Source organism: Rhinolophus hipposideros (genome assembly GCF_964194185.1).
Source record: "Rhinolophus hipposideros genome assembly, chromosome: 3".
NCBI classification, from domain to species: Eukaryota; Metazoa; Chordata; class Mammalia; order Chiroptera; family Rhinolophidae; genus Rhinolophus; species Rhinolophus hipposideros.
Window position 1 is genome coordinate 65245260 of NC_138049.1, and position 23590 is coordinate 65268849.

General features: G+C 38.2%; 1 protein-coding gene and 1 long non-coding RNA gene across 2 annotated transcripts in view; one reads left to right on the plus strand and one right to left on the minus strand.

The window, feature by feature from the left end:
• NT5E (5'-nucleotidase ecto) overlaps positions 1-2733 on the minus strand; it is a 56793-nt gene extending 54060 nt beyond the window's left edge. The window contains exon 1 of the mRNA XM_081044194.1: positions 2105-2733. Coding sequence (XP_080900320.1) covers positions 2105-2509 — 405 coding nt within the window. The 5' untranslated portion in view covers positions 2510-2733. The remainder of the gene's footprint in view (positions 1-2104) is intronic.
• LOC308495796 lies at positions 2375-9871 on the plus strand. The gene is made up of 4 exons (XR_013993059.1): positions 2375-2469; positions 3298-3367; positions 4618-4681; positions 9380-9871. It is a non-coding gene; the product is annotated as an uncharacterized lncRNA (long non-coding RNA).
• The last annotated feature ends 13719 nt before the right edge of the window (positions 9872-23590 follow it).

Consider the following 23590-nt stretch of genomic DNA (forward strand, 5'->3'; position numbering starts at 1 on the left):
AAAAGTTTACAAAGTTGTGCTTCATATGTGAAATGAAAACAAACTCATGTAAGGTTTATTTCACCCTTCTAGGGGGAAAATGGAGACGTAGGCTAGTAACAATTCAATAAATATTTATTCTGCCATTACCGAGTGTAAAGTGTCAGGCAGATAGAGATGTGGAAATACCATCGCTTAAGAGACCACACAGAGTTTTGAGACCCACGTTTCTACTGTGGATTCCAGAGGCTCATGAGCCCGCCAGATAAACTCTGGGACTTAGGACTCCCTTTGAATTGCTGTTGCTTTAAGTGTTCCTGATAACCTTAAAACCAGCAATCAGAATGGAGAGGAGCTCTCTGCCTTTCTCTCATTTCTCTAAAATGAGTTTTCTTGTTGGGGAAAAAAGAAACTCAACAATTCTACTCTCTTATTACCTTTTCCTGTCCTCCTTTCTTCAAATTTCCAGGGGAAAATTTTTTTTTAAACATTTTTTAAATTAGTTTCAGGTGCACCAAACAATGTAATACTTAGACGTTTATCATTTATATCCCTCGACAGCCCCCCACCCCCCATCCACTACCCCTCTGGCATTGCACAGAGCCATTACATTTCCACTGCCTTTATTCCTAATGCTGTACTCTGCTTCTTGTAACTATATACATATAAAATTGTAGTTGATATTCATTATTATTCAGCTTTAGTTACAAGTGTACAGTGCAGTGATCAGGCATCTACATCATCCCTGAGGTGGTCTCTCTAATAAGACAAGTGTCCATTGGATACCCTACAAAATCTTAACAACATTATTGATTACATTCCCCAAACTGACTTTCGTATCCAGGGGATAATTTTTTAACATTGTTCTTTGCTTATCTCTCTGCTGTTCTCATACAAAGTGTATTCTCAGTCCTCTGGATACCAGCCTGGACCACACCTTTCCTTCCCTTCCACATGTGTGGATGTCACAGATTTCCTTGGACCCTTGCTCTATTCTTTCTCTTCCAAAGCTCCTAAGATTTGTTGTCTCCAGTTCCTCAACGGAATACCTTTACTCTAGGATTTTACACAGGGTTAAACTTGGGTGGTGGTTTGATTTAAAAAAAAAAAGGAAGCAAACTACAAATATGTTTTGGTTATACTTATTTATTACTGAGTAACCCCTCTCTACTCCTTTCCTAAAATTTAGACCAACAAATAAGGCATCACCTTTAGCAAAGCACTTGGGAGCATGGACTTAAACTCTTGCTTGTGTTTTAAGAGTTCCTCATCTTTTAAGTTGGACTCTTCCTATATCTCAGCTGCCAAACTGATTTTATTGATATGCTTTGAAACCCCATTGTTTGTAGCATTTTGGTTCTCTCTAGAAGTTTCTTTTATTTTTAAATGTACACAGTAGTGCCTGGTAATAATAAGAAATAACATTTATAGAGGTCATACTATATGGCAGGCAACCCTCTGAGGTAGATACAATTATTAATATTATTCCCATCTTACAGAGGCTGGAACTGATGTACAGAGAGAGTAAGTAATTTGCATACATAAGGTAGCTGAGTTGGGAATTTAATCTAAGGCTGTGTGAGCTTAATAATAGTCAAGCTCCAGGGTCAAAGGGACCTGGAATACATACTTTTCCGGTCTCCCTTTTTTGGAGCTGGTGACTTCCATAATGTACTCCACCACTTTGACCCTGAATTTCTCTTCCAATAAAATCGAGATCAAGCATTCTTTGATAGATCGCGTGGTAAATGAGAGAGCTGCGTGATGGGTCGACTTGGGTCCCTGGCACTGGAGAGTTGCCAGTGCTCCCACACACACCCTCAAGAACCCCCTACCAACGAACCCCCTCACAGGTAGGGCTGGATCCCGTCCTTCTCAATACCCCATCTCACAGCGGGGGCGCAACAACATCAGTATGTTTAAGACGCATCATCCCAAAGACTTCTGTGTCTGCATCGATCCGGCACACTGGCCAGAGTCTCGCTTTCTCCTCGTATCTCTCCCTGTCCCAGGCTTGCCCCCCACCCCCGCCAGGCCATCTGCTGTTCCGCTACCCTGGCTTTCTCTCCCGCTCCGGACTTCTCCCCTGGGGCTCCCCAGCCTCTCCGGCTGCCCGCCGACTTACCATGGCATCATAGCCAAGGGCATTCATGAAGTGCACCACCTCGTGGCCCTTGTACACGGTGAACCAGATGGTGCCCTGGTACTGGTCGCCCGCGTCCAGCAGCAGCGTGTGCGGCTCGGTGCGGCGGATCTGCTGCACTTGAGTGTAGAGCCGGGCCACGCCGCCCACGCAGCGGCTGGCGTTCATGCACTTGCTGGAGTCCTCGTTGGTCTGCTCCAGCCGGCTGTGCCAGTCGTTGGTGTGCAGGATGGTGAGTTCCCAGGGGGCGGCGGGCCAGGGCCCCAGCAGCGCGCCCAGGGCGAGGAGCCGCAGCACCGGTGTCCCCGCGGCTCGGGCGCTCATGGCTGCTGCTGCGCGCAGAGTGGGTAAGAGCGCAGGCGAGCCAGGCAGCGCTGCGAGAGGCATTTAGGATAGGCGAACGAGTCAGGCATCCCGGGGGCGGGGCGGGGCGGGGGCGGCCCTCTGCGCGGCTCAAGCCCGCGGGTCACCCGATCTGACCCTGCAACGGGTACCGGGCGACTGGCGCTGGCACTGGCTCCTGCAGGAACAGTGGGGAGGTTGTTCCCGGCGCGGAGCGGGCACCAGCCACAACCCAGGCCCGGCCAGAGAGCCTCGGCGCCCGCAGTCCCACTGCTGATGGGCTGCTCTTTCCCGGGTGGGGGTGAGGGAGGAGTAGGGGGGGTCCAGCCCGCGTCAAAGTGCTCGCTGATTTTCGCCTCTTTTGAAGCAAGACTTTTCCTAAAGAGACACGCATGGTGTGTGCCGGACTTGTGTTTGTGCGAGCTCACTACTGGAAAGAGCCGAAAGAGGGCGAAGAAAAGAAATGGAAGGAAAGATGGGCGAGATGAGGAGAGAGACGCAGAAGAGAGAAACACTTTGCTTTTTGGGCTGTGGGAACCAAAAACGTTCTGAGATGTGATCCACTGATGTAGGGATATTTTTCTTATGAGTCCCCAAATGATGTAGGTGATGTTGGATCTGCAGGCAGTTTCTGGGTGTGGGCCAGATAGTGTCTAGTGAGACCGAAGAATGGAAATACAGACCTAGGAGAAGCAAAGAGTTTTAAAAAGAGGATAGTTTATTGAAAGCAAAGAGTCAGAGCTCCCGAGAGGGAGGGGGTCTCAAATGGGGGTGGCCCTGTGACTGAGGCAAAAGCTCTTACTTTTATACCTTCCCTTGCCTGTTTGGGGAAGGAGAGCTGTTTGAAGAAGGGAACTGTTTGAAGAAGAAAACTGGCGCCTTCTAATGAAATTCGTCTACCAGGTTGGTTCTGCTTGCCCATCCTGAAAGAATTAGCAAAGTAACCCACTTTTATCTATCAGATCTGCTGCATTTGTCAGGCCAAAAGGAATTTTATGATTAACCTCAAGGCCTTGTTACATTTTTGTCCTGGAATGAAGGAGTGATTTCAAAACCTGGAGTTTTAGGATATGGCTGTCTTTTGTTTATTCCACCAGGGACCTCCCTGTCTACCTAGGGACATGCTAGCTAACCTGTATGACCACCGTTCTATTTCCAGCGAGAGAAAGCACTAAGTCTACATTATTTAGATGCAAAATCTCAGAAGCTAAGACATTATTCGAATCCAGTTCTGTGTTTATTCACGATTAAACCTTTAGCGATAAAACAGCAGCAGTGCACAGGCAGCTATTGGAAGCTAAAAAGCACCATAAGGACTAAAATCAGTAGCTATGAGGACATGATACTGCCTTCTGTTGCTTTTCTAGCCATTTTTTCCTTTCTGTCCTATTTTTGTTTTAAGCATGGCATGTTTTACGACAAAGCTTTTGACAAGGAAGGCAATAAAAGGATTCATACAATAAACAAATCATCATTATAGTAGAATTTAAGATTGCTGCAGTTTTCCCCTCTGTTTAACAGATTGATTCCTCAGTGCAATCAATAATCCAGTGCTTTGGTTGCCAGATTGGGGTGGATGGGTGAAAAAGGTAAAGAGAATTAGGAAGTGCAAACTGACTTATAAAATTAGTCACAGAGATGTAAAGTACAGCATAGGGAATATAGTCATATAATATGGTACTAGCTATATATGGTGCCAGATGTATACACACTTATTGTGGTGATCACTTTGTAAGGTTTATAAAGGTCTGATCACTATGTTGTACACCTGAAACCAATATAATATTGTATGTCATCTATAATTAAAAAGTAATAATCTAGCCACTTTGGGAAGGGAAGGAGAAGGGAATTAGTTTGGAGCCCACATTAATTTTGGTGTCCCATGATTTATGCTTTACAGAACAGCATATGTAGTCCTAGCACTTCAAAATGCACCCAGCTAGTCCTGCTTTTTTTTTTTTAAAAAAAAACGTTTTGGGATGAAATACACGTAACAAGATTTACCATTTTAAGCAATTTAAGTGTATAGTTTAGTGGTGTTAAGTACATTTGTATTGTTGTGCAACCATCACCACCATCCAGAACTTTTTATCTTCCCAAACTAAAACTCTGTGGCCAATAAACAATAACTTCTCTTCCCCTCTGTCCCGCAGCCCTTGGCAACCACCGTTCTACTCTCTGTCTCTATGAGTATGATGAGTACTTCAGGTTTCTCATGTAAGTGGAGTCATACAACATTTGTCCGTTGGTGACTGACTTATTTTATTTGGCGTAGTGTCCTCAAGGTTCCTCCATGTTGCAGTGTGTGTCAGAAATTCTTTCCTTTTTAAGGCTGAGTAATATTCTATTGCATGTGTATATCATACCTTGTTTATCCATTCAGCTACTGATGAACACTTGCGTTGTTTCCACCCATTGGCAATTGAGAATAATGCTACTTGACCATGGTGTACAAGTAGCATTACTTGTACAATCTGTGTCAATTGTAATAAATAATATAAATGGAGCCACTTTAAAATGGAGTCGGAGCTGCCATCCTAGAGGAACTGCCTTGTCTGTCTTACTCCTCAAACCTTGGAATGTTAAAACTGGGCAAAATAACCTTTGGACTGGGCCTAAAGCAGACTGTATCCCAAACCACTGTTTGCAAAGATAACAAGAAAGCCGATATTATGACTGGAACTGAAGATTAAAAACTTTCTTTAGAATTAGCATCACTGTGTTAGCTTATCTGCACCTATAGAAATTCCTTCCTTCAATTGATGCAATTGTTCCCCTTCCTTTTCTCATAAATACTCCTTACCGTCAACTCCTAATTGGAACACTACTTGGGTTTCTGCCTGAATCAGTGTTTCCCAAATAGCTATTCTTTTGGATCTCAAATGCTTGTTGCCTCTCACTTTGGCCTTTATTTTTATGTTGTATAAATTATTTTGGGTGTATATTCAGAAATGGAATGGCTGAGTTATATGATAGTGCTGTGTTTACTTTTTTGAGGAACTAACTCAAATATCTTCTATAATGGCTGCATCAATTGACAGTCTGACCAGCAATACACAGGGTTTTAATTTCTCCACTGCTCACTAACACTATTTTCTGTTTTTTTGGTAATAGCCATCCCAAGGGGTTTGAAGTCGTATCTCATTGTGCTTTGATTTGCATTTCTCTAATGACCAGTGATGTTGAGCGCCTTTTCATTGGCTGTTTGTATATCTTATTTAGAGAAATGTCTATTCAAGATTACCCATGTTTTAGTAGGTTTATTTGTTTTTTTAATTTTTTTCTTTCTCGAGTTGTACGAGTCTTTGTGTATCTTGGATGTTAATCCCTTGTCAGATATACAATTTGCAAATGTTTTCTCCCATTCTGTGGATTATCTTTTCACTCCGTGTATAGTGCCCTTTGATGCACAGACTTTTATAATTTGATGAAGTCCAATTTACCTGTTTTTTTCTTTTGTTGCTTGTGATTTTAGTGTCATATCTGAGAAATCATTGCCAAATCTGATGTCACGAAGTTTTTCCCGTTTTTCCTAACAATTTTATAGTTTTGGTTCTTAGTTTAGGTTTTTGATCCATTCTGAGTTAATTTTTGTATATCGTATAAGGTAAGAGTGCACATTCATTCTTTTGCTTATGGACATCTGGTGTTTCCAACACGAATTGTTCAAGACTGCCCTTGCCAGCTCTGTTTTTAAGACATGGGGTTTGAGGCTTAGATTGTGTATCAATCAGTGTTTTTCAGAGAAACAGATCCACAATATACGATATTGTGTTTCATAAGATATTGGTCTTCAGTTATAGCTCCCCGAACCCTTGGAATTTCCTAAGCATTGAGAGTGATCAAGATTTTATGTTAATGAGGGTGACTTTTGGACCCCACCAAGGATGGGGTTGGTTTCGGGGGTGTGTGGGATCGGGGTTTGGGAGGTGAGGGGTGGGTGGTGAGATAGATATATAGATAGATAGATAGATAGATAGATAGATAGATAGATAGAGGTTTATCATAAGGTAATGGCTCATGTAATTATGGAGGCTGATAAGTCTCACGATCTGCCATTGCAAGCTGGAGACCCAGGAAAGCCAGCAGTGTAGTTCAAAGGCCTGAGAGCCAGAGAGCCTATGGTGTAGATTCTGGTCTGCATCTGGTGAAAAACTGCTAGGTATTTTTGTGTGTGTTTTTTTTTTTTTACTTAAGAAATGTAATTTTAGACTTACAGCAAAATTGCAAAGGTAGTACAGAGAGTTCCCATTTAACTCTTTACCCATCTTCTCCTAATGTTAACAGCTTATATATCCATCAAAAATAAAAAAACTGACATTGGGGAATATTTTGACATCTTGCTCCATGGCATATGTTATCAGTTTGTCTCAAATAAACTCTTATATATATAAAAAACTAACATTCAATTAAAACTATTAATTATTGTTGACGTAAGAATGCCCTAAACCTGTAGAGAATTTTTATATAAGTTTATTTGAGCCAAACTGATGACACGCTGGGAAGAAAAACCTCAAATGCTCCAGAGAACGAGTTTTGCAGTTTCTTTTATACATTTGTAATTAAGTAGGGAATGTAAGGAAGATAACATGAAGGTGAGAAAGCAAGGTGGATAAATCTTTACGATTGGATTACAGGATAGTTAACAAGATTATGTAACCCTGGAAGGTGGTCACACTTTTGAGGGGTCTGAAAAAGAGGATTACTTCAGGTATTTCAAAGGTGTGTTAACCTAGATGCACAGAAACAATAGACAGGGCTTGCTTAAGGCAAAGATAAACCTTTTCCTAAAAAAGTTACAGGTTTGGGGTGCGACTACCTACATGACCTGCTCAGTTAGGAATTTATGATCAGATCATCCTGTGAGGTTACTTTCGGTCACTGGACTTGTCGTATTTTTAACAGAACTCCTTTTTTGTCCACAATATACTACTGAGTTTATTTGGATTTCAACATTTATTCTACTAATATGCTCTCTCTTTTCCAGGATTCAATCCAGGATTCCACACTACGTTTAGTTGTCATGTGTCCTTATTCTCCTTGAATCTGTGACAGTTTTTTAGTCCTGCTTTTGTCTTTGCAGAATACTGGTTTTTGTATACTGTTTCTGAATTTGGGTTTATCTGATGTTTTCTTATGATTAGACTAAAGTTATAGATTTTTAGGGAGAATGCCACAGAGGAGAGGTGACTTCTCATACATCATCTCTGTGGGTACATGATAGCAACATGATTTATCACTGATCATTGGGGAATTGATGATTTGTTGTTTGTTATTTTATAAACCTGGGCCACTGCAATAACCTCAGCTTCCTGTTCTGGTGGTGCTACCAGACTTCCGCTTCAACATCATTCTTCTGTTATTCATTTGCATACAGATCTAAAATGGCTTTTGCTTCTTTATTGGATCAAATTCAATCTTCTCAATCTGGCTTTTTAAACCTTCACTTTATCTGGCTAACTTCACTTTGTACTGTCACACATTCTATGTTTCCTCTTTCCATCCCTCTGTAGGGGTTCATAATAAATCACCCCAAGATGTGCTTCTGTGGTGTAGATGAAAAAAATGTTCATTGGAAAGTAACCTCGCAGGGTGATCTGATCATAAATTCCTTACTGGGCAGGTCATGGTGGGTAGTCATGGCCCAGGCCTGTCCATTGTTCTTGTGCATCTACGTTAACACACTTTTGAAATACCAGTAGTAATACGCCTCAAAGGCACAACCACCATTAAGAGAGCACATAATCTTATTAACTAACCATCCTGTACTCCAACCCTGCTTGTTCTTTCCCACTCGTCATGTAATCTTCTTAGTTCCCTCCTTAATTTCCAATGCATAAAAGAAACTGCAAAACTGTCATTCTGCAGAGCATTTTAAGTCTTGTTTCCTGGCAACTGTCATCAATGTTTGTTCAAATAAACTCTTATTAAAATTCTTTACATGTCTCTTACTTCAGTAATGAGCTGGAGTAAAAATTTTTCTTCCAAATTCTTATAACATACATTGGTGCCTATTTCCCCAGTATGTATGCAGGCCACTAATGCTTTAGAATTAGGGAGAATTCCAAACAGAATTGTTAATACCATTGAATAACATATAAAATTGTATTTAGTGCTTTGTTTGAAGTATCTACACAGTTCATATTTTATTTGATTTGAGAGAAGTCCAAAACAATTGGGATTATTACCTATTAGTTCATTTATTCAGCAAGTATTTATTGAACATTCACTATGTGACAGGAATTTAGTAAGGCTCTGTGGCTAAAATGGGTAATAGGACAGGCCTGTCTTTGAAGCTCATACTGTTTAGAGGAAGCCAAAGCATTATGGGTTGAATTATGTCCCACCAACAAGATGTGTTGAGGTCCTAATCCCTAGTACCTCAGAATGTGACCTTATTGGGAAATAGTGTCTTTACTATAAGATAAAATGAAGTCATTAGAGTGGGCCTTAATCCAATATGCCTGATGTTCTTATAAAGAGACATACATACAAGGAAGACGATGTGAAGACAAAGAGAACAGGCCCCAAAACAAGAGAACAGGCCCCAAAGGGAGTCACTTATGCTAAGCCCCATGTCACCAAACCAAGACTTACAGTTTCTGCTTCCCCAGAAATGCAATCTTACACCAGTCAGTCAGAATCACCTGACTAGCAATGGTCAGGTAATCTGCCTGATAGACCCCTGCCATTCCCTAAAAAGAAAGTAACCTTTCAATAACCAATCTGCTTTTTTGCCTAGTACAACTTCTCTATTATTGCTCTCTTCTGTTTATAAAATCCCGTGCCTTGCTTATCTTTTTGGAGCTCCTTTCTAGCTGCTAGATTGAATGCTGTCTGATTCAAGAATCTTTGAATAAAACCAAAAAGATCTTTAAAATTTATTCAGTAGAATTTTGTTTTTTTTTTAACAAGACACACACAGGGAAAACACCATGTGAACTTGAAGGCAGTTATCAAGGAATGCCAAAGATTGCCAGCAAACCACCAGAAGCTAAGAGAGAGACATGGAACAAATTCTTCCATCACAGCCCTTGAAGCCAACCCTGCTGACACCTGATCACCTTCTAGCGTCGAGAACCATGAGCCAGTAAATTTCTGTTTTTTAAGCCACCTAGTGTGTGGTATTTTGTTGTGGCAGCCTTAGGAAACTAATACTTGAAGACAAAATGAAGCAATCACAAAACTGTGTGACATAATATGCAGTAAGTCCTCACTTAATGTTGTTGATAGGTTCTTGGAAACTGCAACTTTAAGTGAAATGATGTATAATGAAACCATTTTTACCACAGGCTAATTGATATAAATAAGAGTTGAATTCCTATGGCATATTTCTGGTAATAAAATAATCATCAAACTTCTAAATAAAGTCCCCAAATACCTCTAATAATTAAACATTGAAATAAATGTGAGCTATACATGTATTTAATAAAGATTAATATAAACAAGTAAGATAATTCTTTCTCAACTTGCTTATTCCAGTTCAGGGTCATGGGTGGCCAGAGCCTATCCTGGCAGCTCAGGGCACAAGGTGAGACCCACATTGGACAGACAGCCTTTCCATTGCAGGACACGCTCTCACACAAACCTACAGTCACTCATATTTGGACAATTTAGACATGCCTGTTTACTTCATGTGTTTACCTTTGGGATGTGGGAGGAAACTGGAGTACCTAGAGAAAACCCACACAGATGTGGGGAGAATGTACAAACTCCACATAGACAGTGGCCCTGGCCAGGAATCAAAATATTTTTTTTCCCCCTCAGCAACATTATAACAAAACGACATTGAACAAAATGATGTTATTTGAGGACCTGCTGTACGGGGCATATACGTGGTGATGAAAGGATGAGCAGAAGCTACGTTACACAGGGCCTTGTGGGCCAATAAAAGGAGTTTAGATTTGCCCCTGGGTCAAAGGAGGGAAGATATTGGAGAGACGAGACAGGAGGTTCATGTCAGCTGGCAGAAGACACAAAGGGCTTCTTATTTTTATTTTTTTAAACCATATGAGTAGAAGAGTACATATTCTAGCCCTCCCCAGTTTGTTTTTTCTAACAGCATAGAGGCCTTCTCAACTGGAAACAGTTTAGAGATGGAGCGAAGCCTCAGGGAAGATAAAAAAGAGGAGGATGTGAAAGTTACCACTAGAGCAGTCTTAAACACTGAGCACCTGACCTTGTCCAGCTGCCCTCCTATTCATTTTGCACCAGATGCTGAACTGCTGTGGGAAGAAGGCCATGGACAGGACCATTTTGAGTTCATGAAAGCAATACTTCTTTCCCCCCCACCCCCCTTCCGCCACTAGCAGAGTTTAAAGCTCAAGAAGGGCATTTATGTTTGGGATGATAAAAAGAAGTCAAAGAATTGATCAGAAGCTTGGCTGGAGACCTGGACCTAAAATCTTCCAAAGACAAAACGTCTAGATTCTGAAAAGTGGCAGAAAGTGTGAATGAACGCTTTCTTTAGTAATATGCTCATTTTAAAAGGATATTTCTAATTTCGCCAAAAATAGTTTTTCCAAATTTGGGGATTTTGTATTAAGTGGGTTTTAAATTTCAAAAGATTTTTAAAACAATGCATAACATGCAATAAAACTGGAAAATGTATGGCTTTACCTTGGTTTTAAAGAATATGTTTTGTGTTTCACGCTGTACTGAGATATGCAGTTATTAGAAAGTACAAAATTGGGAATTTGGTCCATAGCAAGGATTTGGATTTCCGTATAAGATAAAAATAGCTAAAGTCTATGCAGATGTGATAAAACATGTGATTTCAATTTAAAATGTACTCATGCAACTCAACAGCAAAAATACTCCCATTAATTAAAAAAATGGGCAGAGGCTCTGAATAGACATTTTTCCAAAGAAGACATACAGATGGCTAACAGGCACAAGAAAAGATGCTCAATATCATTAATCATCAGGGAAATGCAAATAAATACTACAATGAGATATCATCTCACACCTGTAAGAAGACTGTCATAAAAAAAAAATGAAAAACAAGAATTAACAAGTGTTGGTGAGGGTGGGGACAAAAGAGAGCTCTTGTGTCCTATTGGTGGGAATGTAAACTGGTACAGCCACTATGGAAAACAATAGGGAGGATCCTCAAAAAATTAAAAAAAGAACTATCACATAAACTGACAATTCCACTTCTCACTATTTAGCCAAAGAAAATGAAAACGCTCATTCAAAAAGATATAAGCACCCCTATGTTCATTGCAGTATTATTTGCAATAGCCAAGATATGGAAACAAGTGTGAACGGAATACTATGCAGTCATGAAAAAGAATGGAGTCTTGCCATTTATGACTTTATGACAACATGGATAAAACTCGATGGCATTATGCCAAGTGAAATACGTCAGGTAGAAAAAGAAAAATATTGTATGATCTCACGTATATGTGGAATCTAAAAAACAAATAAAACAAAAACAAAAAAACATAAGCCCATAAATACAGAGAATAATTGGTGGTTATCAGAGGGGAGGAGGGGTGGGAGTGGGAACAATGGGTAAAGGGGGTAAAAGGTACAACTTCCAGTTATAAAAAAAGTAAGTTATGTGGATGTAATGTACAACTTGGTCACTATAGTTAATATTGTACGGCATACTTGAAAGTTATTAAGGGAGTAAATCTTAGAAGTGGTCCTCACACACACACATACACAGAAATAGAAAAAATATTTTGTAATTATGGTAACTAGACTTATTGTGATGATTATTTCTCAATATATACTAACATCGCATCATGTTGTACACCCCGAATTAATATGTTATATGTCAATTATACCTCAACAAAAAAGAAAAAAAGAGTCAACTGCCTTTCTATATACCAGCAATGAATAAGCAGAATTTGAAAGTAAAAGTACAATACCATTTACATTAGCACCTTCATAAATTAAAACTCAGGTATAAATCTAACAAAACCTGTACAAGATCTATATGAGGAAAAAGATAAACTTGATGAAACAAATTTAAAAACTAAATAAATGGAAAGATATTGTATGTTCATGGATAGGAAGACTCAATATTGTCAAAGTTTCAGTTCTTTCCAATTGGATCTACAGAGTCAATGGTGTCCCAATCCAAATTCCAGCAAGATATTTTGCAGATATTGACAAACTGATTGCCGAGTATCTATGGGGAGGGAAAGGCCCTACAACTGCCAATACAACATTGAAGGAGAAGAAGAAAGTTGGAGGATTGATACTACCCAACATTAAGACTTCCTGTAAAGCTACAGTAACTGAGACAGTGTAGACACATAGAATAGATGTATAGATCAATAGAACAGAACAGAGAGCCCAGAAATGACCCACAAAAATATAAACTGATTAATAAATCGATCCTTGACAAAAAAGCAAAGACCATACAATGGAGAAAAGGTAGTATTTTCAACAGTTGGTGCTGGAACAGACATCCACCTGCAAAAAAAATAAATCTAGACACAGACTTTACATACTTTGCAAAAAATTAACTCAAAATGAGTCATAAACCTAACTCTAAAACACAAAACAATAAAACTTCCAGAAGCTAAGATAGGAGAAAATTTAGGCTTTGGGGTATGGTGATGCCTTTTTAGATACAACACCAAAGACATGATTCATGAAAGAAATTATTGACAAACTGGACTTCATTAAAATTGAAAACTTCTGCTCTGTGAAACACTCTCAAAAAAAGAAAAAATGAGCAGACACACCATAGATTGGGAGAAAATATTTGCGAAAGATATATTTGATAAAGGACTTTTATCCAAAATGTACAAAGAACTCTTAAAACTCAACAATAAGTAAACAAACAATCTGATTTAAAAATGATCAAAAGATCTGACCAGATATCTTACCAAATAAGATATACAGATAGCAAAGAAGCTCCACATCACATGTCAGCAGGGAAATGCAGGTCAAAACAACAATGAGAAACCGCTACACACCTATTAGAATGACCAAAGTCTAGAATCCTGCCAACAGCAAAAACTGACCAGAATGTGTAGAGACACAAACTCTCACTTGCTGCTCGGGGGAATGCAAAATCGTATCGTCATTTTAGAAGACAGTTTGTCAGTTTCTTTTATTTTTTCAGTTTGTCAGTTTCTTGCACTTTATTTCTTACGGTAAGAAATAAACATATTCTTACCATAAGATTCAGCAACCTCATTACTTGGTATTTACCCTAATGAGTTGAAAACTTATGTCCACACAAAAACCTTTACATAAATATTTACAGCAGCTTTATTCAGAATTGCCAAAACTTGAAAGTTACCAAGATGCCCTTAGTAGGTGAATGGATAACTGAACAGTGATACGTTCAGACAATGTAATACTGAGTGCTAAAAAGAAATGAGCTATGGAATCATGACAAGACGTGGAGGAACCTTTAATGTGCATTACTAAGTGAAAGAAGCTAAGCTGAAAAGGCTACATGCATACTGTATGATTCCTAGACTATATGACATTCTAGAGAAAACAAAACTGTGGAGACAGTACAAGAATCAGTGGTTGCCATGAGTTAGTGGGGAAGGAGGGATAAATATGTGGAGCACAGAGAATTTTGAAGGTAGTGAAACTACTCTGCATTATACTGTAACTGCTCTGCACGGTACTGCAACATATTTATTATACATTTGTCAAAGTCTCTAGAATGTACACCACCAAGAGTGAACCCTAATGTAGAGCATGGACTTTGGCTGGTACTTATGTGTCAATGTAGTGTCATTAATTATAACTAGTGAACCACTCTGGTACCGGATGTTGACAGTAGGGAGACTGTGCATGCGTGGAGCCAGGGGGAAGATGGGAACTCCCTGTACCTACTGCTGAATTTTGTTGTGAAGCTAAAACTGCTCTAAAAATAAGGTCTTTAAAGAATGTGAGAAGGATGCCAATCCTGCTATCTTTTAAAATCTTGGCAGCTTAGCCAATAAAGCGTGTTATTTTTCAATAGTATCCATGATGGTGACTGTAGGATTTATAATAGGAATATATAGGAATATATATATAGGAATATATAGGAATATATATATATATAGGAATATATAGGAATATATATATAGGAATATATAGGAATATATATATAGGAATATATAGGAATATATATATATATATAAGAATATATATATATATATTCATATATTCCAAAGTGAGACAAGAATGAGTTTTCTTTTTCTTTTAGAAAAAGTGAAACTTCTGCTCATAGTTCCAAGTACTTTTAAAAATTTCCCTCTTCTGAGTGGTAGAAATGGGCTGTCCATGGTGTTCCTATTTCTTGACAAAATCTTGTAAAAAACGCCATGATTCAGGGATCTTGCTTCTGATAATGGTGTTGCCAATATGGCTGTAGAAAAACTTCTTCGGGGTGACATGAGGAGTCTTTGTTAATTAATGCCTGTCTGTGTAACGTGCAGTGAGTGATGGTGACCCAAGGAGGTTCTTTTTTCATAAAAATAGAAAAAGATGGTCAATAAATTTAATAAAATAAATTGAAAAAGAAAATAATGCAAATTTTAAGAGAGAAAATTAAAGAGCTTTGTGGAAATACATATTCATGACACATATACTTTTTTGGGGAAAATTATATTGGAAGATTAAAAAAGATTCTTTGTCAACTACTACTCTACCCCAACCCCCCTCCACTGAAAAAAAAAAGTAGAAAAAGATGTATGACGAAACATGGCAGGAGTTCCTCCTGTGCAAAGAGACAAAGTTCTATCTGTCAATTTTTCTTTTTCTTTTCTTTATTTAAAAAAAAAATTCGGTCTTTGTAGTTTTTAACAAGGACTAAAAAAGTTTAAGAATTTTTATTTGATGGGATAAGCAAGCACTTAGTGAACAAAAGAAAAAGATGACTATTTTAAGGAGATGGCCTGTAGTTTCCACTAGTTGCATGCTGAAGGGGAACCTCGGGGTTGCCAGTGTTTCAACCACATGCTTCAAAATGTTGAAAAGACATGTGGTTTCTCAAACATCACATATTTGATAGAACTCTTTCTGGTCTTTTTCCCAGTACAAATGGGGATGTCAGAAAGCTGACATCATTGTGCTGGGACATTGTACGAGACCTTTAACAGCCAGAGCATCACAGCAGGCCATGCTGCCTAGCAAATTTAAAACTCTTTGTAATACTCAGTAATGATATTTAAAAGGAAGTTTACAGGTTGCACTGCCCCAAAGCTGTTGCAGAAAACTGAGAATTGCACTTGTCTTGGAGACAGGCGTCAGGAGTCCAGTGCCCTAAGGACGGGCTGGGCCACGTCCGGGATCAACACTGCCTTCCGACTGCTACACCAGTGGTCACTAAATGTTTTTGCAGTTTTACTGTTACCTTACGGTCACTCCCTTGCTTTCCACGTAGATGAGCTTTCTGGCGATTATGTCAGGCTGAAGGTTGTCTTCACAACGTCTTTGGAGGTTTCCTCATGTTATTGTTATAATTATTAATGTTCCAGTTCACATTTCTAAGCAAAGTTGCCTTTTATTCTGTAATGCTCTCTCTCTCTCTTTTTTATCAGAAATCCTGAAAATGGGAAGAGTATAACCATTTGTGTGAAAAAAATACAAACAATACATGCATTTTTTTTTTTTTTAAATTACAGGAGAAATGAAGGAAGGTAAGCGTTTTGGGAGGGTCTTCTACGTGGCAAGCCTGGTGGTGGACACTGTGTCTTCATCATTTTATTTAATTCTTACAGCAGCCTTTCCAAAGTTGAGGATAATAAGGCACAGAGAGATGAAACACTTTGTCTAGTTCAGGATAGCCAGGTCTGCCTGGCTGTCTAGCTAGCCTGATTCAAAATTGAACACGGTTTTTATCTCTTTTGAATGGGAGGCAGCATGGATTGGAAAGAGAACACTATCTGAGACCTTGGGCAGGACTCTTGGTTCCTATTTCTCATTAATTCTTGGTATATTTTCTCATTTTCTGTAAGAAGAAGCAATGTAATAACCTGCTCTGCAAAGCTGGCAGAACAGGTTCCTGAGAGATTGCCATTGGTGGTATGGTGGTGGGTGTCGCAAGCCTGGGATCAGGGATTCCTCGTTCGACAGTGGGAGAGCTGGGCAGCTACACTTTAGAATGATTGACAGGGAGGTGGTAGAGGAAGTGGTAAGTAGTAACTGGAGCTCAAGGGACATTTTTGTGGGGGAGCTGAGGCCCCGTTCACTACCATTAAAGGGCACCAGGCAGATAAGTGGGGAAGACTGACATTGCATGCCTCTGAGCTCCCCCTTTCCTTTGCAGAATAGTTAACATAGATCTTCAAGGGCAGTCAGTAGCAGCCAGTGCCCATCAAATCCTTTTCGTGTGTCTAGCATTGTATGCCAACCTCTTACATCTCATTCAATTATCACAGTAAACCTACAAAGTAGGTACTTTTGTTGTTTCCCTTTTACAGAGAGGTCAACTGAGGATTTGAATGTCTTGCTCAAGATCACAGAGCTAGTAGTTAAATAAATAACCTGGCTTTTTTTTTTTTTAACCTGGCTTTTAATTACTAACCCATCTGTACCACTTCCATAGGCTTCTGTATGTTTTTACAAAATAGTGAACCTTGGTTTCCCTTAGCTGAGAGGCTTTCAGGTTGAGAAGCTTAAAATAGTTCAGGAATGCTCTGAGGAACTTAATCCCATTTTCATCAGAATTGTTAATATAAGATTAACCTGATTTTATTGTCTCAGCCTTTTAATCCCCAATCTGTTCCAGAACCAATCTCCAGAGAGTTACATTTTCACTGTGCCTGTCAACTCAGGTCTTAAGAAAAGTATGGTAAATCATGGTGTATAATTCTTTTTGGATTCTGCTTGATAGTATTTTGTTGAGAATTTTTATCTCTATACTCATAAGGGATATTGGTTTGGCATTTTTGTTGTTGTTGTTGTTGTTATTTTTTACGTTGTCCTGTCTTTGTTCACTTGACATATCAGGGTAATGGCCTTTTAGATTGAATTAAAAAATTTTCTTCCCTCTGTTATTTTTTTAGAAGAGTTTGTGGAGGATTGGTATTAATTCCTCTTTAAACATTTGGGAGAACTCACCAGTGAAGCTACTTGGGTCTAGGCTTTTCTTTGTGGGAAGATTTTTGATTATAAAGTCAATCTCTTTACTTTTTAAAAAAAGTTTCTTTAACTTTTTAAATATATTTTTATTGGCAAATATTGGGGAACAGTATGTTTTTCCAGGACCCATCAGCTCCAAGTCAAGTCGTTGCTTTCAATCTAGTTGTGGAGGGCACAGTTCACTGGCCCTTGTGGGAATCGAACTGGCATCCTTGGTGTTATGAGCACTGCTCTAACCAACTCAGCCAACTGGCTGCCCCAGTTTCTTTACTTCTTATGGGTCTATTCAAATTTTCTACTTTTCTGTCTTGAGTTAGTTTCCGTAGTTTATGCCTTACTAGGAATTCATCATTTCTTCTAGGTTAGCTAGTTTATTGGCATACAATTTTTTATAGTATTCCCTTATAATTCTGTTATTTTCATAAGGTTGGCAGTAATGTCCTCTTTTTCATTCCAGATTTAAGTATTTAATTTGAGATTTTTTTTTTTCTTGGTCAGTCTTAGCTAATGGTTAGTCAATTTTGTGGATGTTTAAGAAGAACCAATTAAAAAAATTTCTTTTTCTATTATTTTTCTCTTCTCTATTTCTACTCTACTCATCATTGTTTTCTTTCTGCTTGCTTTAGGCTTAGTTTGCTCTTCTTTTTCTGGTTTCTTAGATTTAAAAATTAGGTTGTTGATTTGATACAGTCATTTATAGCTATAAATTTCCCTCTAAACACTGCTTTTACTACATCCTATTTTTAGTATGTTTCATTTTCATTTGTCCCAGAGTACTTTCTAATTTCTCTTGTGATTTCTTCTTTGACCCATTTGGTTATATAGGGCTATGATGCTTAATTTTCACATATTTGTGAGTTTCCCAAATTTACCTTTTGATTTATAATTTTATTCCATTATGGTTGGAGGACATGCTTTGTATGGTTTAAATCTTTGTTAATTTATGGAGGTTTGTTTTATGGCCTAGTAAGGATCTACCATATAGAATGTTCTGCATGCACCTGAAAAAAAGGTGTATTCTGTTGTGTTGGATGGAATGTTATTTAGATGTTTATTATATCTAGTCAGTTTATGGTGTTGTTCGAGTCTTCTATTTCCTTTTTAATCTTCTTCCTAGTTGTTCTATCCATTATTGAAAGTGAAATATGTGAGTCTCTAATTGTTATTGTTGACTTGACCATTTCTCTTTGCAATTTTGTCAGTTTTTACTTCATGAATTTTTAGGTTCTGTAGTTATGTGCATACGAGGTTGGACAATTAAGTTCATGAATTTATTGCAATGATTTTCCTAACCTCTTTTAATATCAGAGGGATTATTCATTATGAATTTGTACCAACTAGACAAACAGTTAACCAAGTTTACTATTTGGAAGTGCTGAAAAGGCTGCGTGAAAAGTTAGACAACCTGAACTTTTTGCCAACAGTTCTTGGCTCTAGCATTCTGACAATGCACCAGCTCACACAGCACTGTCTGTGAGGGAGATTTTAGCCAGTAAACAAATAACTGTATTGGAACACCCTCCCTACTCACCTGATCTGGCCCCCAATGACTTCTATCTTTACCCAAAGATAAAGGAAATATTGAAAGGAAGACATTTTGATGACATTCAGGACATCAAGGGTAATATGATGACAGCTCTGATGGCCATTCCAGAAAGAGTTCCAAAATTGCTTTGAAGTATGGACTAGGCGCGGGTGTCAGTGCATAGCTTCCCAAAGGGAGTGCTTCGAAAGTGACCATAGTGATATTCAGTTATGAAGTTTGTAGCACTTTTTCTTGAACGAGTTCGCGAACTTAATTGTCCAACCACATATATTTTTAATTGTTACTATTACTGATAAATGTGCTCTTTTATCATAAAATGTTTTTTTGTCTTAAAGTCTATTTTGTCTGATACTCGTGTGGCTATTCCAGCTCTCTTTTAGTTACTCTATGCATTATATCTCTCTTTTTATCATTTTATTTTCAACTTATTTTTGTCTTTGAGTCTAACATAAATCTATTGTAGATAGCATATAGTTGGATTGTGTTTTTCTTTTAAATTCATTCTTTCAACCTCTGCCTTTTAATTAGAATATATGATTTATTTACATTAATATAATTACTGATATGGTAGGATTCAAATCTGCCATTTTTCTCTTTGTTTTTCTCTATTTCTTATGTCTTTTTTGTTCCTCTGTCCCTCCATTACTGCCTTATTTTTTATGAAGTAGACATTTTCTAGGGTACCATTTTAATACCCCCCTTTTACTACAATTTTGAGTTATTTTCTTAGTGGTTGCTATGGGAATCACAATGAATAACTTATAATAATCAGTTTAGATTAATACCAATTTAATTTTAATTGTATACAAAAACTTTGCTCATTTATATTTGTTTCATCACCTGTCTTTTGTGCTATTATTATCATGCAAGCTACGTCTTTATACATTATAGACCAATTCAAACTTTGCTTTATGTAGTTGTCTTTTATACACCAAAATATGTATTTATGTTTGTTTTGTATATTTCTCTATGTAGTTACGTCTTCTGATGCTCTTTATTTCTTTATTTGAATTTTAATTACTGTCTAGTGTTCTTTCATTTCGACCTGAGGACTGTCTTTAGTATTTCTTGTAGGACAGGTCTGCTAGTGATGTATTCTCTCTGTTTTTATTTATTAGGAGATGTCTTAGCTTCTCCTTATTTTTGAAGGATAGTAATGTTGGGTATAAAATTCTTTGTTGAAAATCTTTTTCCTTTGGCACTTTGAACATGTTGTCCCACTGTCTTCCAGTCTCCATGCTTTCTGATGAGGAATCAGCCATTAATCTTATTGCATGTCCCTTGTAGGTAATGAATCACTCCTCTCATTGCTTTCAAGACTCGTTTTGCTTTTATCTTTTGATAGTTTGACTATGATGTGTCAATTGTGGATCTATTTGAGCGTTCCTGCTTGGAGTTCTTTGAGCTTTTTGGATGTGTAGATTTTTGGTTTTCATCAAATTCGGTAAGTTTTTGTTGATTATTTCTTCAAATACTTTTTCTGTCTCCCTCTTCCTCCCCCATCCCCTGGGGTTCCTGTGCAAATGTTGTTACACGTAATGATGTCTGACAGGTCTTTGAGGAACTGTTCATTTTTCTTCATTCTTTTTTCTTTCTGTTCCTCAGACTGGATAATCGCTATTGACCTATCTCCCAGTTTGTTGAGTCTCTGTTCAGCCAGCTGAAATCTGTTATTACAGTCCCCTGTTGACTTTTTAAATTTCAGTTATTGTTCCTTTCAACTTCAGAATTTCTATTTGGATCTTATAATTATTTATTTTAAATAATTTTCCTTTATTTATATTTCCGATGAGACATTGTTCCTTTAGCTCCTTAAACATAGTTTCCTTTGTTTCTATGAGCATATTTATAATAGCCAATTTAAAATCTTTGTCTAATAAGTCAACATTTGAGCCTCTCTGGGACAGTTTTCATTAACTGTTTTTTATCCCCTGTATGTGGAACACTTACGAGGTGTGACAATTAAGTTCACAAACTCATCCTAGAAAAAGTGCTACATATCTCATTGCTGAATATCACTATGGTCACCTTCAAAGTACTCCCCTTGGGAAGCTATGCACTGACGCCAGCACCTAGTTCACCCTTCAAAGCAATTTTGGAACTCTTTTCCTGGAATGGCCATCAGAGCTGTCATCATATTACCCTTGATGTCCTGAATGTCATCAAAATGTCTTCCTTTCAATGTTTCCTTTATTTTTGGGCAAAGATAGAAGTCATTGGGGGGTCAGATCAGGTGAGTAGGGAGGGTGTTCCAATACAGTTATTTGTTTACTGGCTAAAATGTCCCTCACAGACAGTGCTGTGTGAGCTGGTGCATTGTCAGGATGCAAGAGCCAAGAACTGTTGGCAAAAAAGTTCAGGTTGTCTAACTTTTCGTGCAGCCTTTTCAGCACTTCCAAATAGTGAACATGGTTAACTGTTTGTCTAGTTGGTACAAATTCGTAATGAATAATCCCTCTGATATCAAAAGAGGTTAGCAACATCATTGTAACAAGTTCGTGAACTTAATTGTCAGACCTCGCACATTCCTGTTTCTTTGAATGTCTTATAATTTTTTGTTGTTAAATACTACATTTAAAATAATATAATGTAGCAACTCTGAAAATCAGACCAGACCCGTTAACCATAGTTTGTTGTTTTTGCTGTTTTGTTTAGTGACTTTCCTGAATTAATTCTATAAAGTCAATTGTCTTTGTTGCGTATGGCCACTGAAGTCTTTGCTCAGTTCACTTAGTGATCAGCTAATAATTGGACAGCCATGCTCTTAAATGCCCTGAGACAGTAAGTCTCCCAGCCTTTGCCAAGGGGCTTTTCTTGGCAAAGCCCCTTGTTGGGAATTTTTCATTGAAATTATGTTGGGACATAATTTCATTGCTTGGCAGGCAGTTTACAACTCTACCTTAATCTTCACTTTCTGCTTGTGCAGAATCTTCAGGCTAGCCAGAGGTGGAAAAATTAGGACATTCTCAGATATTTCCTGGGAATGCTCATAGCTCTGTACATGCACATGGCCTTTTAATTTTCTGGGAATCTATTGTTCTTTTCAAATCCCCTATGGATTTCTTTTCCCCCAGTTTTTTTTTTTTAATATTTTTGGTTAGCTTCTTATTTGCCCAACTGTTATTGCTATTTTAGACAGTGGTAGTGTTCAATAATTGCAATGGACTGCTTTTGACAAGCACTGTGGGGAAAAGGCTAGTCCACTGAGCAAGCGCTGAGTTAAATGAAGACAAGACTTCTGAGTGGAAGTCTCCAGGGAGCTGTCAGACAGGTCATATAATGACAATTCTTTGAGAATGGAATTTTTGGGGAGTCCCAAACCTGTTCTGCCACCCCCAGTGACTTCTAGGCTGCTGGTATTAACAACCGTTGTGATTATAAGATTATTTGGTTTTAAGACTACTGTGGGAATGGGAATAGGGAAAATTAAAATTTCACAATGCTTTCTTTTCTTATAGCGATCCAGCCATTTCTTTTGAGGAAATAAGAAAAATCAGAGTGTCTCAAGCCTTTGATTTCCAGAATAATGAAGAAGTTGAATTTGATAATTTTTGCCAATGCTTTTATTGTTTTTATGGAGAAACACATTTTAGAAGGTTTTTGTCTGTTGTTTTGTCAAGATCCATTTTCTCCTTCCTTCCTTCCTTCCTTCCTTCCTTCCTTCCTTCCTTCCTTCCTTCCTTCCTTCCTTCCTTCCTTCCTTTTTTCCTTCCTTCCTTCCTTCCTTTCTTTTTTCTTTCTTTCTTTTTCATAGCCAAAAGCAGTTATACTAAAACTTGTCCAGCAGAGGAACAGAAATTCCCTACTTTCTTTTTTTATCTCCCCACCTCCCAAGTCTGCTATTCAATTTTGATCACAGTATTTGTCTTTGAAAAGTGTCACATGGCCTTCGGATCCTTCATTTAATCTATTAACTCTTAAAGAGAAAGCGATTTGAGTGTAAATGTCTTATCTTTCAAGTCCACACTCTTTCTTAGCCAATGTACACTACAGCCTTGATTAAAAGTGTGCTCCCAAAACCAGCAGCACTGACCTGGCCAGGGAGTTTCTCAGAAATGAAGAATTTCAGGCTTCACCCCAGACTTACTGAATCAGAATCTGCACATTAAAATTCTAGAGAATTTCCCACTTTAGATCCTAACATTTAATTTAGTTGTGAATGTCCTGCAAATCATATGTTATTTATCAATGCTGCACTTTTTAAATAAATTGAATCTTTTATTGAAATCTAATAAAAAGTCTGTTTTATAAGGATTTGAATACAGTGTAAAATTGCCACCACTTTTCTGAGGATATAACTATGGCCAGGGCTGGCTCTTCAATACATTCTGATGTCATCCTTTCTTCATATCCCCTTCTTCTTCATCCTCTCTCTTACTGCTTGGGAACTGATTAGGACCCAAGGATTTTGACTCTGCAGACCTGAGGGACATGGTTATACCTCCACTGGACTACAAAATCAAATGTAATAACCATGTTTTTGTCTGTATGTTTTCCTGTGAAGCCCAGGCTTGAGTTCAAGCCAC